General features: G+C 37.5%; 1 protein-coding gene across 15 annotated transcripts in view; it reads left to right on the top strand.

The window, feature by feature from the left end:
- CPLANE1 (ciliogenesis and planar polarity effector complex subunit 1) overlaps positions 1-16,795 on the top strand; it is a 130,346-nt gene that overhangs the window by 42,064 nt on the left and 71,487 nt on the right. For 12 of the 15 annotated variants that reach the window (XM_073802062.1, XM_033852804.2, XM_033852803.2 and 9 more), the window contains 8 exons: positions 385-685; positions 2,082-2,991; positions 7,919-8,067; positions 8,679-8,845; positions 9,362-9,450; positions 10,418-10,497; positions 11,817-11,894; positions 13,280-13,472. In XM_073802062.1, coding sequence (XP_073658163.1) covers positions 385-685; positions 2,082-2,991; positions 7,919-8,067; positions 8,679-8,845; positions 9,362-9,450; positions 10,418-10,497; positions 11,817-11,894; positions 13,280-13,472 — 1,967 coding nt within the window. The remainder of the gene's footprint in view (positions 1-384; positions 686-2,081; positions 2,992-7,918; positions 8,068-8,678; positions 8,846-9,361; positions 9,451-10,417; positions 10,498-11,816; positions 11,895-13,279; positions 13,473-16,795) is intronic. The other 3 variants (XM_033852796.2, XM_073802059.1, XM_033852805.2) reach the window with 3 other exon arrangements.

The raw sequence follows: 16,795 nt of genomic DNA, 5'->3' as shown, positions 1-16,795 counted from the left end.
CTTTGGCTAAAATTATACTTATTTTCTCTTGTGTGCCACTCTATGGGAGTGAGAAGAATGTTAGTGATTCTTTCTCTAATTATCAGATTTTTGAACCAGTTAAATTGCTTCTAAATTTTTTGTTTTCCAGGGCATACTTTTTTATGGAGTCACTTTTATTGTTCTTTAATGGACCTTTTCTAGCTTCTCCTGTTCTACCTTAAAAATATGGACCATACCTTTCTAACAGATATTGAAAAAAAGCATGATCTGTAAGATTGTAGAACTAAGCCTTAGCCATCAGTTAGATTTCATGTTCCCAGGGGGGACCAGAATTGCGTCCCCTTATGTCTTGAGTTGAAACATTTTAATGAACTTTAAGACCTTTTGTTCTTTTCTTTCTAGGTCCCCAAACTCAAGAAATGATGTCTGTTATCATGCATTCTATCCATAAAGTGAGGGTGAAAGCTCTGAAACGTGTGCAGAGAAATATAGGTTCTTTTGAGATGAATATATGGGAACCAACTGAAGAAGAAAAACCGGCTGAGGTTCTAGGTTTTGACAAGTTTTCCTTGGGAACTAGTTTGAGCAGGAGCACACTCACAGAACCAGGGAATTCTGTGGTCCACAGTGATGCAGATACAGCTGATACTTTCTCAGAAGCTTTGTTGGCTGGAGAAAAAAGTAGGATACATTTCTCTCAAAGGTACAATTGAGATCTTGTAATAGAAAGCATTCACTTCCTTTGGGAACAAAGTACTTTCAGTATTTTCATGCAACTGATTTTTATTTCCAGTAACCTCACTGATTGTATTATTACCACCCTCCATACCCACAAGAATGTTAGGAGTGTAAGATGAAACTGTTGAAAATCCATTTAAAATATTACTGAGATACAAAATAATTTTGCCACCTGAAGGTATAAAATAAAATGAGTAGATGAAATTCTAGAGTTCACTGGAGGACTTTTAGTTCTTTCAGCTATCTTAGACTTAAATAGTTCAGGGTTATTTGGTTAGCTATATTATTTTTGGAGTTTCCAGGGAAGGAATTTGCAAATTCATCTTTTTTTTTCTTTTTGCACATTCGTCTTTAAAGCTTGTCTGTAAATTGTTGAGAAATTCTTGCTTATCAGTTAAACCTCTGTTACTTTGATTTAAGCAGATTTTTTTCTTTATAATTCAGTATCTACAATGCAGTTTATCCTTCTCATGACTGAAAGACTATATAATCAACCATAATCTTGCTTAAGTGAAATAATATCATCTACTTCAAACATCTGCTTAAACTGTATCTGGTAGTATCATAAATGATGTGCTTGTTTCACCAAACAAATTCAGTGTTAGCACAGGAATACCTTGGAGACTGCTTGTTTTGTATTCTTAATAGGAAGAGACATGGCGGCTTCAGCCCAGGTGCCTAACTGGAAGCTTTCTTTTATTGAGGGAACTAAGGATCTGTGTTCTGCCCTAAGAACCATGTTGAAAGGAAACAGATTTAAAAGTAATTATGGCTGGTAGTTAGGTGCCTGCCCAACAGGTTAATAGCAGCAGAAAGTGTAGAAAAATACCCAACTTTTGTGTGGTAAAGAATCCTGAGGGCAGTCCTGCTTCTTGCATGTCATACAGGGAAGCTGAAAGGGGTAGATGCAAGAGAGAAACAGAAAACTGTAAACTGCGATGTGTATTGGTGGCTTGTGATTTTTTATTGACTTTGTATAGTATTTCTAAATTCTGACCTGTTAGAGGACTTTTTTTTTTTCCCCAGAAAAAGTCATGTTTTTTTTTAATAGTGAAATTTCTGTGAACACATTTTAATCTTTTTTAACATAAAATTTCCCTTTTGATATTAATCTGTTATATTTTTTGGACTCAGAATGTTCAGCTCGAGTGAATACTTAGAGATCTTTGCCCCTTAATTGAAAGATAGGTTATCAAGGTATCAAAAAACAAGAGATATGACTTAACCAGCAGAGAGAATTTTTATTGTCAATGCTAAGATCATTTTTAGTGATTAAATGCTAAGATCATTTTTAGTGATTAAATGATTAAAAGATCATTTTTAGTGATTAAATGATCTTTTTAAATTTTATTTTGCTATAGAAATGCCCCAAATCACATGGAATTAACATTGAGTGGTGAGCCCAATGGAAAAAAGAAAATATGTAATCAGAAGGAAAACCCTAAAAGAAAAGAAGATCATGAAAAGTTGTTACAAAATGCACTTCCTGTAATAGGTGTTTGGGAATTTGAACGTGACGATGATGAATATATTAAATTCCTTGAACTCTTCTTGAGTTATGTTCTTGAAAGAGACCTACTTGGTTCCAAGGATGCTGGCATTCCATTTCTAACTAGCTTTTCTGGACATCTTAGAGAACATGAACTTAATTCTTTACTTTTTGATGTACATACAACATTAAAACGACGTCAGGGCAAAACCAAAAGCCAGAATGTATTTAGAGCTGGCTCTTGCTTTGTTGTTGCTCCTGAGTCGTATGAGTATGAAAAATCAGAAAACCAGACACTTTCAGCTTCTGTACTGGTTAATCAAGGGGTCAGGCCTTTTTTAGAGAACCCTTTGAATGAAGTCAGTAAAAATGAAGGGAAGAGTGGGTTGTTTGGTTTAAAACAGAAGTCATTTTACAGAATACAAGATGACAACGCAGAGAAAACTTTAATACAGAGATGGTCAAACCATAGTTTTTACACTCCCAAGTCTGTTGAAACTAGAAGATGTATTTTCAAAGCAATTCAACGCAATGATATTAACCCTCGAGAAGATCTTCCTCTAGCACTAAATAACACATTTGGCAGTATAAGAAGGCTGTTGGAATGGATGATAAGATGGTCTGATAGAAGACTGCTCTGTGATTTTGGTTTCACTGCGTCATCCTGTGAGTACAGTCCCGTCATTCGTGTAAAGACCTCTACAGCTGCCATTCTTACATCATTGTGGCTTTTGAAACAACCCTATTTTGCTACATATAAGGCAAAAAATGCCATTATTAAGGTAAATACTTGAATTTTTAATTACATACAAATGAGAATTCTCATTTTAGATTAAAGCTATATTTATATTTCCTTATATAATAAAGAATCACTAAGTAACAAAGTTAATGACAATGCTGATTATAACCTGTATCACCTAATTTTTTAAAGTGGTTCCTTTAATTCTTAAAAATGATAAATTAGGGTTAAAGTGCTTTCAGAGAGGCTGTGAGGTTTTGAGGTTTCATATGTGTTTATAAAAAGGAAGAAGAGAGAGTTCTCTGGTGGTCTAGTGGTTAGGATTTGGTGCTTTCACTGCCGTGGCCCGGGTTCAGTCCCTGGTTGGGAAACTGATATATCCTGCAAGCTGCATGGCGTGGCCAAAATAAAAAAAAAAAAAAAAAAAGAGGAAGAAAAAGGAGATAATTTTAAGTGATATTACAAGTGGTATTACATTTCTGTTATTTCTTTTTAAAGTTTTAGGGTTTTGTTCAGATGAGGAAGAACTAGGCAGCTGTCCAGTTTTTATTACTGATATCTCACTGTATGTATTAGGGGATCATCGTTTCTTATACTATCTGGCAGATGAGGTTGGAGGACCAAACCTAGGAAGGCAGATAGATATCAGTAGAGAAATTAATGCTTATGGGCTATTCTTTCTTTTTTTTTTTTTGCGGTACGCGGGCCTCTCACTGTTGTGGCCTCTCCCGTTGCGGAGCACAGGCTCCGGACGCGCAGGCTCAGCGGCCATGGCTCACGGGCCCAGCCGCTCCGCGGCATGTGGGATCCTCCCGGACCAGGGCACAAACCCGTGTCCCCTGCATCAGCAGACTCTCAACCACTGTGCCACCAGGGAAGCCTGGGCTATTCTTTCTTTTCTCTACCCAGTGACAAGAAAAAGGCTGCTCTTTTAACCTAACTGTTTGCAAGGCAAGTATTTTTTTCATAAATATCTTTTGATTGAGTACTTGCTGTTGTACTCCAGAAAAAGATGGAGGTGAATTTCTTGGAAAACAAATTTCTATATGGTAAAGTAGTTGGGACATGGACTTTTTTTTTAATATTTGGAGAATTCCAATAGTACCTAAATTTGTTCTTTTTTTTTCAGTTTTATTGAGGTATAATTCAAATTTGCTTTTGTTTCCTTTGCTTTTGGTGTCAAATCCAAAAAATCATCATCAAGGAGCTTTAACTGCCTGTCTTTTCTTCTAGGAGCTTTATAGTTTCAGGTCTTACTTTCAAGTCTTTAATCCATTTTGAGTTAATTTTTTGTTGGCTTCTATGTTGGCTGCATAAATATTAATTGATGTTATATATTCTTGATGAATTGGCCCCTTTATCATTATATAATGAGCTTCTTTGTTGTTATAGTCTTTGGCTTAAAGTTCGTTTTGTCTAAATATAGCTACCCCTGTTTTCCTTTGGTTTCTGCTTGCATGGAATACTTTTCCATCTCTTCACTTTCAGTATGCGTGTGTCTTTAAAGCTGAAGCGAGTCTCTTGTAGGCAGTATACAGTTGGGTCTTTTTTTAATCCATTCAACTACTCCATGTCTTCTGATTGGAGAATTTAGTCCATTTACCTTTAAATCAATTATAGATATGTACGGATATGTATGGCCTTAATACTGCCATTTTGTTAATTGTTTTCTGGTTGTTTTGTATTTCCTTTGTTCTTTTCTTCCTCTCTTGCTGTTTTTTTGTTTGTTTGTTTTTGGCCATGCCACATGGCTTACAGGATCTCAGTTTCTTTCCCACCCAAAGATTGAATGCAGGCCACAGCAGTGACAATGCAAATCCTAACCACTAGACCAAACTCCCTCTTCCTCTTTTGCTCTATTCTTTGAGATTTGAATATTTTCTGTAGAGGTATGCTTGGATTCCTTTTAAAAAATCTTTTGTGGGTTTTTTGTTCACTTGTTTACTATAGGCTTTTGCTTTGTGGTTACCATGAGGCTTATACTGAAACAAGTTATATTTGTAATAGTCTGTTTTAAGCTGATAACTTAGCTTCGAATGCATACAAAAGCTCTGCATATTTATTACACTACCCCTCTCCCTGCATTTTATATTTTTGATGTAACAATTTATATCTTTTTACATTGTGTATCCATTAATAAATTATTGTAGTTATAGTTATCTTTAATACTTTTGTGATTTATTCTTCATAGTAGAGTTATGAGTGTTTAACCCACCACCATTACAACACTAGAATATTCTGAATTTAACTATATATTTACCTTTACCAATGAGTTTTATACTTTCGTATGTTTTTCTGCTACTAATTAGCATCTATTTGTTTCAGCTTGAAGAACTCTTTTTAACTTTTCTTGTAAGGCTGGTTTAGTGGTCATGAACTCCTTCAGCTTTTGCTTGTCTGGAAAACTATCTTTCCTTCAATTCTGAAGGACAACTTTGCTGGGTAGAGTATTCTTGGTTGGCAGTTTTTTTCTTTCAGCACTTTTAATATATCATGCCATTCCCTTCTGGACTACAGAATTTCTGCTGAAAAATCTACTGATAACATTATAGGGCTTCCTCTATATGTAACAAATTGTTTTTCTTTTGCTGCTTTTAAGATTCTCTCCTTGTTTTTAACTCTTGTCTCTTGGTGTAGGTTTCTTTGAATTTATGTTATTTTGAACTTTCTGGGCTTTCTGGATCGGATGTCTGTTTACTTCCCCAGGTTTCAGTAGTTTTCAGCCATTATTTCTTTGAATAAGCTTTTTGCCCCTTTCTCTCTTTCTGGAACCTCTGTAATGCATATATTGGTCCCTTAAGTTATCTGCACTCTTTTATTCTTCTTCCTTCTTGCTTCTTTGATTCCACTGCCCTATTTTTGAGTTCTCTGGTCCTTTTTTCTGCTTGATTTAGTCTGTTACTGAATCCCTTCAGTGACTTTTTCAGTTCAGCTATTGTGTTCTTCAGTTCTAATTTACGTTTTGTACTTTTTTTGTATTTTCTGTCTCTTCCTTGAAAGTGTCACTTTGTTCATGCATTGTTGGCCTCATCTCAGTGATTGTTATTTTAGATCTCTATCAGGTAAATCACTTATCTCTTTCATTAAGATCTGTTTCTGGAGATTTATCTTATTCATTTGTTTGGAACATATTCCTCTGTTTCTTTATTTTCTTTGAGTCTCTTTGTTGGTTTCTGAGCATTAGATAAAATAGCCACATCGCCCAGTCTGAACAGAGTGGTCTTATGTAGGAGATGAACCTCATCAGTTAGCCTGGCTTGAGCTTTTGGTTGTCTCTGAAACCTTTGTGATTATCTAAGCCTCCTTTGTTCTTCGTGATTCCTAGTAATTGAGGTTATGCGAAGACCTGTCAGTGTCCCAAAGGGGTAGATCACATTTAGCACCAGATGCAGGCTGATTGGAAGCCAGACCCTCAGACAGCATGTGGCAAAGTATGTAGTTAAGCCCTTCTTGGGGAGTAACCGGGAGATGGGTATTTTTGCCTGCTCCCTGTGGTCTGGGCCCATGTGTATAGCCATTGTGGGTATTCCTGCACCCATTAAGAACTGCTTCTTTGTTTGCTACAGTCCTGTAGGACTTGTGAATACAAGCCGTACTGGCTATCAGAGGCAGGTGGTCCAGGGACCTCCCCCTGAGTCAGCAGCTGCAAAAACTGGGGCAACATATGCGTGTGCAGGCTCCTTCTAGGGAGATACTGATGACTTGGAGCAGGCTAGATAGAGAAGATAGAGGAGGTGTCCTTTGGCTTCCCTGGTGTCTGGGGAGGGCTGGAGCCAGGCACGGGATCCCCAGGCAGCAGCTTACAAAGTATGCAGATGGACTTATTCCAGGGGAAGACTGGGAGATGGCTGTTTTTGCCTGCCCCTCTGTGCTAAGCCCTGTGGGGATAGCTGCAGTGGAGTGCTCACACACTTGTTAATAACTGCATCTTTGTTTGCTATACTTTTGTGGGTTTCATGGATACAAGATTCTTTGGCTCTCAGAGCTAGGTGTTTTGGGGGCCTGATTCTCAAGTAGGAGTCTTAAAAGTCTGGGCACTAAATGTAGGGTCGAAACCCTTTGCTTTTTAGAAGCTGGAAGTTAGAAGTTCCCTCCTGCTTGTAGGGCACTGTTCCAGGGTTGGGGTTTATGGTCAGATTGTGTTTCAGCCTTAACTGCCTGTTTCAACATGTGTTTTCTTATTCCCCTGATGCGTAGGAGTCACTCAGTGAGTTTCTGGATTTCTTTCAGTGGTAATTTTCTGTGTGTAGTTGTACATTCAGTGTGTCTGTGAGAGGAGGAGAATCCAGGAGCCTCCTGTGTTGCCATCTTGGTCAACACCCCTCCACACTTTTTAATTCTTCGTTTGTTCTATTTTGAATTGCCTTCATTTTAAACTAGTTTATTCTGGGTTGAAGAAATTTTGTTGTTTTATGTTTTCTTTTTGTGTTTTTTTTCCCCTTATTTTGAGATCAGTTTCTGTTATTGTAAGGTAGTTTAGAAGATACTGTGATATTTGTTGTCATGGAAATTTTTAAGTGTTTCTAGGTGATGCATACCTAAATTTCTAAGTAAAACAAAAGAGGTACATCCCTTGTATTTTTAGCTGCATATATTTTTGCCCACTATGTCATTTTGAAATAATTACTAAATGTCTTTATAACTGTAAAGAGAGTGAAATGAAAGCAACTTTACATTTTTATTGCTATTGTTCTGTGGCCTGAAAACACTGGTGATATACCTTTCAAGTGTGTAAGGCTGATTTCTTTTGAATACTCTTTAGGTAGTCAAGCTTATTTTTTCTAGGTGGAATAAAGACAGTCATTGCTTCAGCATCAAATATTGAGTATTAGAAATGCAGTAAATACTTGGTAAATGAATAAGAGACTTAATCAGGAGAAGTTCTGTAGAAAGTATTAATAATCTAAAAATATAATGAAAAGTAAGGGATTCAGTAATGAATATTAAGTACTATAAATGGTTTGTTTTAGGTGCTAGAGAATAATTACCCTGAGCCTCAGAATGGACCCAATATAGAGAGTGATTATAAAACAGATGCTGGTTGTTCTGTTGCAGTATCCACTCAAGGTGGGAGTGAGGAAAGAAATGATCAGAATGAATCTTGTCAAAGTATCTTGAAGTAAGTTGCTGATTATACCTTCCTTTTCAAGTACCTTGTTTGATGGTGTTTGGGCTTAAAGGAGAATTGAACCCTTGAAGGTTAAAGAAATGAGCATTTCTTTGAACTAGAGAAGCAGTAAGCAAGTGCTTTCTGAAGTACTTTAACAATTCATTACAAATTTTGTTTCTTTACGTGTTGGTCTAGCTTATATCTTGTAAGAGAGGAGCTAATTCATCCCAAGAGATCCCTTTATTATGTTCATTGATTTCCTGTGTCAGAGGAAGTTGAACTAATCATCTCATCCATTTTTCCATATTAAGTAATACTACAAGTAATGTATCTTTGAATACTAAAGCTGAAGCCTTGGTAGCAGGAAGATTCCTTTGTGAGAATGGCAAATTTAGAAAAGTCGAAACTATTCTAATCCTTTGAGTAAATAAAAACGGGACATTCAATTACTTATTGAACAACCTTTTGTTAAGCTTCTGGTATTTGCCATACATGGTTAAAAAACAAACTTTATAAATACGAAAGCTTAGTTTGTTCTTTTTCAATAAACTGAATCAATTGAAAGCAAGCTCTTTGTTCCCAAGAATGAGTTATAATTTTAGCTGCTTAATTTTTGTCAGTAGAATGCCAACTGAAGTAAAAAATCCCGAAATAAAAGGAACCAATGATGAAATTATTTCTGTCACTGATGATACTGAAAAAGTATTTGTAGATATTGAGGAGGATCTTTTAGAAGTAGAAACATTTGCACAGGAGGAAATGGATATATACCCATCAGACTATGAAGGTCAGTTCATTTAGCTAATCTTTTTGTTTGACCTTACTAATTTGATATTGGTGAATGATTATCTGAGATAACTTAGTCTTACATCTAAATTGGCATGTTTATAATAGCCTAAAGCCAAGTATTTAAAGAGTATTTAATATTTATGAAACATTAAGCATATTAACTTATAACCTGAATATACAATTTTGAGGCCTTTTGCCTTGCTGTGTAATTATTATGGGTCTCCTCATTGCTGTGAACCAATTCTATGAACCTTTCCTTGGCAGTCTTCTTTAAAACAGAAACTCTCAGAGCTTTATATGGAGTTACACACACTGATATGAGGCCTCTCAAGGCTCACCTGTGCTTCACTTGATGAAGAGGGGTTGTCTCTAGGTGTTTAAAGATATTTTTGTAAGGAGTATAGAAAATGTTTCTGCCATTATATTGTTTCCTATAGTATTTCTGAACATTCTAAAAAGAAAATTGATTATTTTTCAAAAGGTCAGTTTTCTCTTCCTTCTTGTTTCCGTGTAGAGGATGCCAAAGAATCTGTTGGAATTGTTAAAAGTCCCAGTATTGCGTCTTACATGCAGATGCAGACTTTACCACAGCATTTAGAAGAAGTAAGTCTATAAGTAGTGGATAAAGTTACTTAAATTATGCTATGGTAACACTATAGTGTTTTTTTCAATATATCCAACCAAGGCTATTCTCTCTCAAAAGTGTACTGTGGATTGTAGAGTGTAGCCATGCAGCATTTTTCTTTCACTGAAATTCTATAATTAGTTAGATGTCTAATAATTTCAGGCAATGAAATGTTAATTTCATAAACTGCTGTAGTAAATTAATTTAATCAAGAGTGATGCAAGTGTTCCACATTCAGAATGTATAATTCAGCAGTAGTGTGCAGTTTGTACACATACATGCACTTTTATTTATTACTTCTTTTCTCAAAATCCTATACTCTGGATTTCCAGGTAGAACACAGACATCTCTAATTATTGAAACAATTCCTTTAAGAAGGATTTTTTTTTTTTCTGATATTCTAGTTGTTTTCACAGCGTACAGTTGGCCCTTGAACAACATGGCAGTTAGGGGCTTTGACCCCCATGCAGTCAAAAATCCTCATCCATTCATCCCTTAATATTCACAGAGGATTGGTTCCAGGACCTGGCGCGGATTCAACCAACCCCAGATGGTGTAGTGTATTTACTGAAAAAATCTGCATATAAGTGCACCCCCTTAGTTCAGACCAGTGTTGTTCAAAGGTCAGTTGTACTTACTTATGTAGTGATGTGTGTGTAATTTAATTTACAAATACATTGTAAATACATTGTAAATGATTTCTAGTGACATCATTTGTCTTTGTAGTTTAATATGCTCAGTGGCTCAGGGTGATGGGCCAAAGGCATCACAGAATAAAAGTCTAGTCAGAGCAGGACTGGGAGTACATTTTAATGTTTGGTTTCGCACTTGCTTTTAGACTGTTTTTATTCCAGGCGAATGGCTAACGTGAAACTCAAGATACCTAAGACAGTAATACCTGTTTGTTTCACCTATTTTCTTTTTGGGTACTATTAATTTTAACAGCATTCCACAGGAGAGGTTCAGTGTCCAAGGGAAGAAGTGTTAGAGACATGTGTGGAGGAAAAATCAACTGAACAGAAAGGGTAAGGGGGAAAAAGTATGGAAAGCTTTCAGAGCTCATCTGGGATTCACTTGATGAAGAGGGTTTTTTGTTTTCCTCATCATTGACAATATATATTTTATGGTGATACTGTGTTCCTAGTGAAATTGTAACCTCAATTTAATAGTAATGGTAGTGATGATTTTTAGTAAATTCTATACTTCTAAATCTTGGTAGAGTGAAATAAATAATGATGTCTAAAATGCTGTTTGTTCTCCTGTTACTATCAACCTTAAAGTAAAATATAGCTATGAATATACCAGAGTTATTCAGCTGCTAATTAGGGTACTCCCTTTCCATACTAATTCCACTTTTCATGGGTCAAGTAAAGAATCATTATGAGTCATATATGTATAATCTTTCAGTGTTATGGTATGATTACTGCACACTGTCCATAGGGCTTTGATGGACACATACTCTGCTTGCTAGCTTATTATTTTTGTGTGTGTGTGTGTGTGTGTGTGTGTGTGTGTGTGTGTGTGTGGTACGCGGGCCTCTCACTGTTGTGGCCTCTCCCGTTGCAGAGCACAGGCTCCAGACGCGCAGGCTCAGTGGCCATGGCTCACGGGCCCAGCCGTTCCGCGGCATGTGGTATCTTCCCAGACCAGGGCACAAACCTGTGTCCCCTGCATTGTCAGGCGGACTCTCAACCACTGTGCCACCAGGGAAGCCCGCTAGCTTATTATTGCTTCAAGGATAGCTGCAAGCAGTTTTCATTTGTTGCAGTTTGGGCATGATTTCTTTTGGGCATGATTTTTAGAATTTTTGATGTTTTAGAATTTTAGAATTACCTCAGATAAGAGAGGCAACATAATTAGATTTTCTTTCTCTTCTTTTTTGTTGGGGTCTTCTGTGGATAATTAACAAAAAAATATGTTTAATGTCCTGTGCCTTTACAAGTAATATAGATATTTCTATTAATAAAAAGCTAGTCATTACAGTTTCAGATGTGATAATGGTCTCTGTAGTGTTCCTGAGCAAAGTGTCTGCTTCTTCCTAGGTAAAATTTGAGGTCCCAGCTAACTTCATTTCTGCTCATTTTAGATTATATTATTTCTGTTGCCAAGCATTTAATAGTGGTCAAGTCGTATACTAAAGCCATCCAGACATATTCTTTGCTTTTGTTTGAATCTGTTACTATTGCTATAGAGACAGATGTAAATAGATTGTAATTATGAGCTAAGCATTACAGAAGATTAGAGGATGTTGAGACTCTTAGATTGTGGAGCATTAGATCACCTGGACCTTAGGTAATGCGAAGAATATCTTGCTTCCTAATTGATTATTAATCTTTAATTATAGAATGATCGAAGGCTTTATAGATCCAGAACACATCACTCCTCATTCATTTGGTGTAGATACAAGTTCAGAAGTTTCTAGGTGAGAATTTTTGCATACTGTACCATATTGATATAATTACAAATAGATAAGAGAATGAAATGATGCCTGCTGTACCATTTTGAAATAATTACTAACATCTTGACCAAAAACTAAGAGAGTAAAAGATTTTCCTCTAACAGTTGTGTTTTAAAGACATGCAGGAACTATTTTAGAACAAGTCTTTTCTGGAAAAAAGAAGTAGTGGATATATTATTGAAAGATGTAGTTCTTGCTCATTTTCAGCCTCTAGCAGATCTCTAATAGCATATGAAATGCTTCTAATTCTCTCATAGAAAAGAGTCATCCAGTTGTCTTCTGTATTTATTTTACAGAAGTTGAACAGTGTTTAGTGTTTACAAATCGTGTTGAAATAGGAGAATGATATAGCACAAATTTGCTTTAAAAAAATTCTCCAGTATTAGAATTTATCTCCTTGTTACTTGTTGAAAGCAAAGGCCAATAAAGTTGTCTTAAAATAGGCAAGTCAGTTGTAACGCCTGTTTTTTTATGGATTTCCCAAATATAGTTTTGTTATTAAGGTTGTGAGATGCTTGATAAAAGGCAAATGTTATTGCTGAAAGGGAATGAATGTAAATCCAAATAAATATAAACACAGTTTAATGTGTTATTTTCTTTATAGAGACAATGATCAGTTTATTTCGACATGATAGTGCCCGTTCCCTAATTTAGGTTATAAAATTGATTTGCTTGTACAACATTGAGTCCCTTCTATGTTTTAAGGAATCATCCCCAAACAATCATTTTATAAAACAAAACTTACTTTGATTTTTAACTTTTATTTCTAAATAAGCATTTTCGTTAGGGTTTAATTATTAATATCAACTGTTTGGAAATGAAATGTTCACAATACTGTTATTTCACATTTAATGAAGAACGACAGGAGTTTGCTCTATCCATGTTAGAATTAAACATTTTTTTAACCCATACTTTCCACAGTTTTCTTAAATCCATTCTGGATCATTAAATTTAGTCCAAGAAATATATTCCTATGCCAAATTACATACTCTGTACACCTAATCAGAATGATTGCACAGGTCTCAAACTCAGATGCCTGTAGGGACCAGGCAAGTAGAATGAATGTGAGAACTGTCCTGGGTTGTAACACCATAGGGAGAGGACCATGGCTGACTAGACATTACATGTCCCTTAATTACAGCATTTGGATGAATAACTGTGCTGATGACAAATGTGTCTGGGGGCTGAGGGATAGAGTGAGATCGGCTTTAGAGTTTAAATTTCCTGAAAACCTCCAGAAAGCTTTTAAAGTAGAATTAAAAAGTAGGATCAAAATACTCAGCTCATAGACATCTAATTTGTTTCTTTCTTGATTAATGTGTGTTTTTTATTTATATGCTTCCACATAGTGCACGGATCTCTGCATGTAAAGATAAATCTTCCTCAGCTCCACCTTTGGTATCAAATAGAGTCACTGTTGCTTCACAAACACCTGGGCCAACAGCTCAGCCAACCCAGAGAAACGAACCCAGGGCTCAGTTATCACATTATTCCGATTCTGTTAGGGAAATGCTCCAAGATGAAATGTTTAAATTAGTTCAGGTAAGCACATCTTCATATAAATAAGTAAGTCTACACATGATATATATGTAAGGTTTTAAAATATGAACAAACTTCCAGAGACGGACAAGTTAAAATTAAATTGCAGGGCTTCTCTGCTTTGGGCACTCTTGCTTTGTTATTCAGAAGTCCTAACTCTAGGGACTAGAGTCTAGGCTGAGTTCCCTACTTCCCATGGCGACTTTTTTTTACTGAGCTCTTGGGGATGCAGAGCTGCTCACAAAAGTGAGGTGGGGGATAATCAAACCAGACCAGCGGCCCCTGCTCAAAAGTGCGCAAAGTTTATTTTCTAACACAGCCTGTCACGTCACATTTATCATCCCCAAACCAAATGTTGGCTTGGTTTGAAATTGTCAGCTGCATTTTAAAGTATTGTTCACTTTGCCTTCCATCATCTTTTTCTCACCTGGTTATCCTTTCCTCTGTCTACCAACAATTTTTAAATATTTCCCTTTTCTGTTTTATTCCTTAAACATTAATTTCCCTCAGATCTTCTCTTCTCTTCATGTGTTCTACATTCACTTTCATATCCTTTTTGTTTTTAATTGTACAATTTTCTTTTTTATTTATTTATTTTATTTTGCGCTGCGTTGGGTCTTAGTTGCTGTGCGTGGGTTTTCTCGTTGTGGCGAGCAGGGGCTACTCTTCGTTGTCGCGCGTGGGCTTCTCATTGCAGTGGCTTCTCTTGTTGCGGAGCATGGGCTCTAGGCACACGGGCTTCAGTAGCTGTGGCACGCGGGCTCAGTGGTTGTGGCTTGTGGGCTCTAGAGCGCAGGCTCAGTGGTTGTGGCTCACGGGCTTAGTTGCTCTGCGGCATGTGGCATCTTCATGGACCAGGGTGTGAACCCATGTCCCCTGCACTGGCAGGCAGATTCTTAACCACTGCGCCACCCTGGAAGCCCTCATATCCTTTTATGTGATGCAGTATAGCTTTTTTTTTTTTTTTTTTTTTTGCGGTACGCGGGCCTCTCACTGTTGTGGCCTCTCCCATTGCGGAGCACAGGCTCTGGACGCGCAGGCTCAGCGGCCATGGCTCATGGGCCCAGCCGCTCCGCGGCATGTGGGATCTTCCCGGGCCGGGGCACGAACCCGTGTCCCCTGCATCGGCAGGCGGACTCTCAACCACTGTGCCACCAGGGAAGCCCCAGTATACCATTTTTATATGGATAATTCTGGGCACTAATTTTGTGAGTTTTTCAAATATGTGTACAGATTTTTATAAATACGACTCTTTTGTAATTAACTCATGTACAGCCTCATCCTGTATAGTTTAACAGTGAATGCGCCTGTGTGGTGCCTGGGCCCACAGCCAGGCTTGTGTTCCCATGGCGTTCCCATGACTTCGTGACTGATTGGTGTCTTCCCATGTGGACTGTGGCCTGGCCAGAGACCCTCACACATCCCACTGTGGGGCAGCCAGGACTGTTCCCATCCTCCTAGCATGCCCATACCCCTCCTCATGCCCTGCCCACACCCCTCCTCCAATAGAGACCTATGCCCTCCGTGACAGCTCCCCATGTGCTGTTGCTGGGATGTTTATACTAAAAAAAAAAATCTTTGAACTATGGGTCCTGATGGGAATACTTTTTCAGCATGTCCCACTGTGCCATGGAACTTTTTGAAACTGATTTTATTCTTATTCTTCTGAGTCTCTTCTTTCCCTTTTCTATTTACTAGCATGACCTATTTTACCTGCTTAAAGTTTTAGAAGCATTTGTCAAACTTGTTTTTTGGATTACCTAGGGACTTTGCTGGTCACTGCCCTGTATATTTAACAAATTCTCCGGATAATTCTGGAGAAGATTAAGAATCACTGTCTTAGAGGGTCATCTTTACCTTCTTTCACTATGCATATCCAGTGTTTTACTATGCCCTATTGACTCTTTTGCCTACATTGTATGTCAGTACAGTTACTTGCTATTTCTATAGCGGTAGCCAACCTTAGGTTCTTAGAACTTCATACTTCCATTGTCTCATATATGCATTTCTGAGACATTTTTCCCCAGATATTGTTTTAATACTCTTATTTTCCGGCTTTAAAATCTTCAGTAAATTTCAGACACAAATTTGTATACTATATGATATCAGTCATGTTTTAAAAATACAAAGAATGGAACTTCCCTGGTGGTGCAGTGGTTAGGAATCTGCCTGCCAATGCAGGGGACATGGGTTTGAGCCCTGATCTGGGAAGATCCCGCATGCTGCAGAGCAACTAAGCCCATGCGCCACAACTACTGAGCCTGCGCTCTAGAGCCCGTGAGCCACAACTGCTGAGCCCACGTGCCACAACTACTGAAGCCCATGTGCCTAGAGCCCATGCTCTGCAACAAGAGAAGACACCACAGTGAGAAGCATGTGCAGCGCAATGAGGAGTAGCCCCCACTCACTGCAACTAGAGAAAGCCCACAGCAACGGAGACCCAAAGCAGCCATAAATAAATAAATAAATAATAAAAAAATAAAAATACGAAGAATGAAAGGATATACACTAAAAAATGTCAATACTAGTTATCTTTGGGAATAAGATTATGAATCATTTTAATTTTCTTTTTTATCCTTTTTTTTTTCTGTAATAAGCATATATTTCTTTTGTAATTGAAGGGACCTACATTTTTTTTTAAAACCCGCAGTGTTTCCTTATTGGCTTGTTTTAAGAAGTGCAAATTCCTCTGTTGGGCTTGAAAGACCCCCATGGACAGCTTTTATCTTCCCTCTTTTCCCACCATACTCTCACAAGTCCAGTGGTTCTCAAAGTGTGGGCCCTGAACCATTAGCATCAGCATCACTTAGATATTAGGAACACAAATTCTCAGGCTGCCATCCCAGACCTACTGGAATCAAACTCTGGGGATGGGGCTCAACAAAGAGTGCTTTTAGAAGTCCTACAGGTGGCTCTGATGCATGCTACAGTTTGGACCACTGTACTAACTTCTCTTCTCATTAGCTATAAATTTCCTGCTCCATCTAAGCCAGTGTACATGCTAGTGGTTCCCAAGCTTTTCTGTACATTGAAATCACCTAGTCATCTTAAAAAAATACTAATCCTGGCTCACATCCCCCGATACTCTGATTTTATTGGTATAGGGTGTGACCTGGCCATTGGGACTTTTTAAATGCTCCTCAAGTGATTTTGTTATTCAAGGTTTGTCAGCCACAGTGCATACCTTTCCTTTCACTCAGTCAGCCCTTCCACAGGAATTCCTCTCTCCACCTGTTGCTAATCTCTGCTTTTTTCTTTCCTGAAAAAACCCTGCCACAACACACCCATTTTAGGAATTCTTTAATTATCCTCACCCACTCCATCAG

This window comes from Tursiops truncatus, chromosome 3, assembly GCF_011762595.2.
Source record: "Tursiops truncatus isolate mTurTru1 chromosome 3, mTurTru1.mat.Y, whole genome shotgun sequence".
NCBI classification, from domain to species: Eukaryota; Metazoa; Chordata; class Mammalia; order Artiodactyla; family Delphinidae; genus Tursiops; species Tursiops truncatus.
Note: the sequence above shows the minus strand (reverse complement) of the source record. Positions and strands in the feature narration are given on the sequence as shown.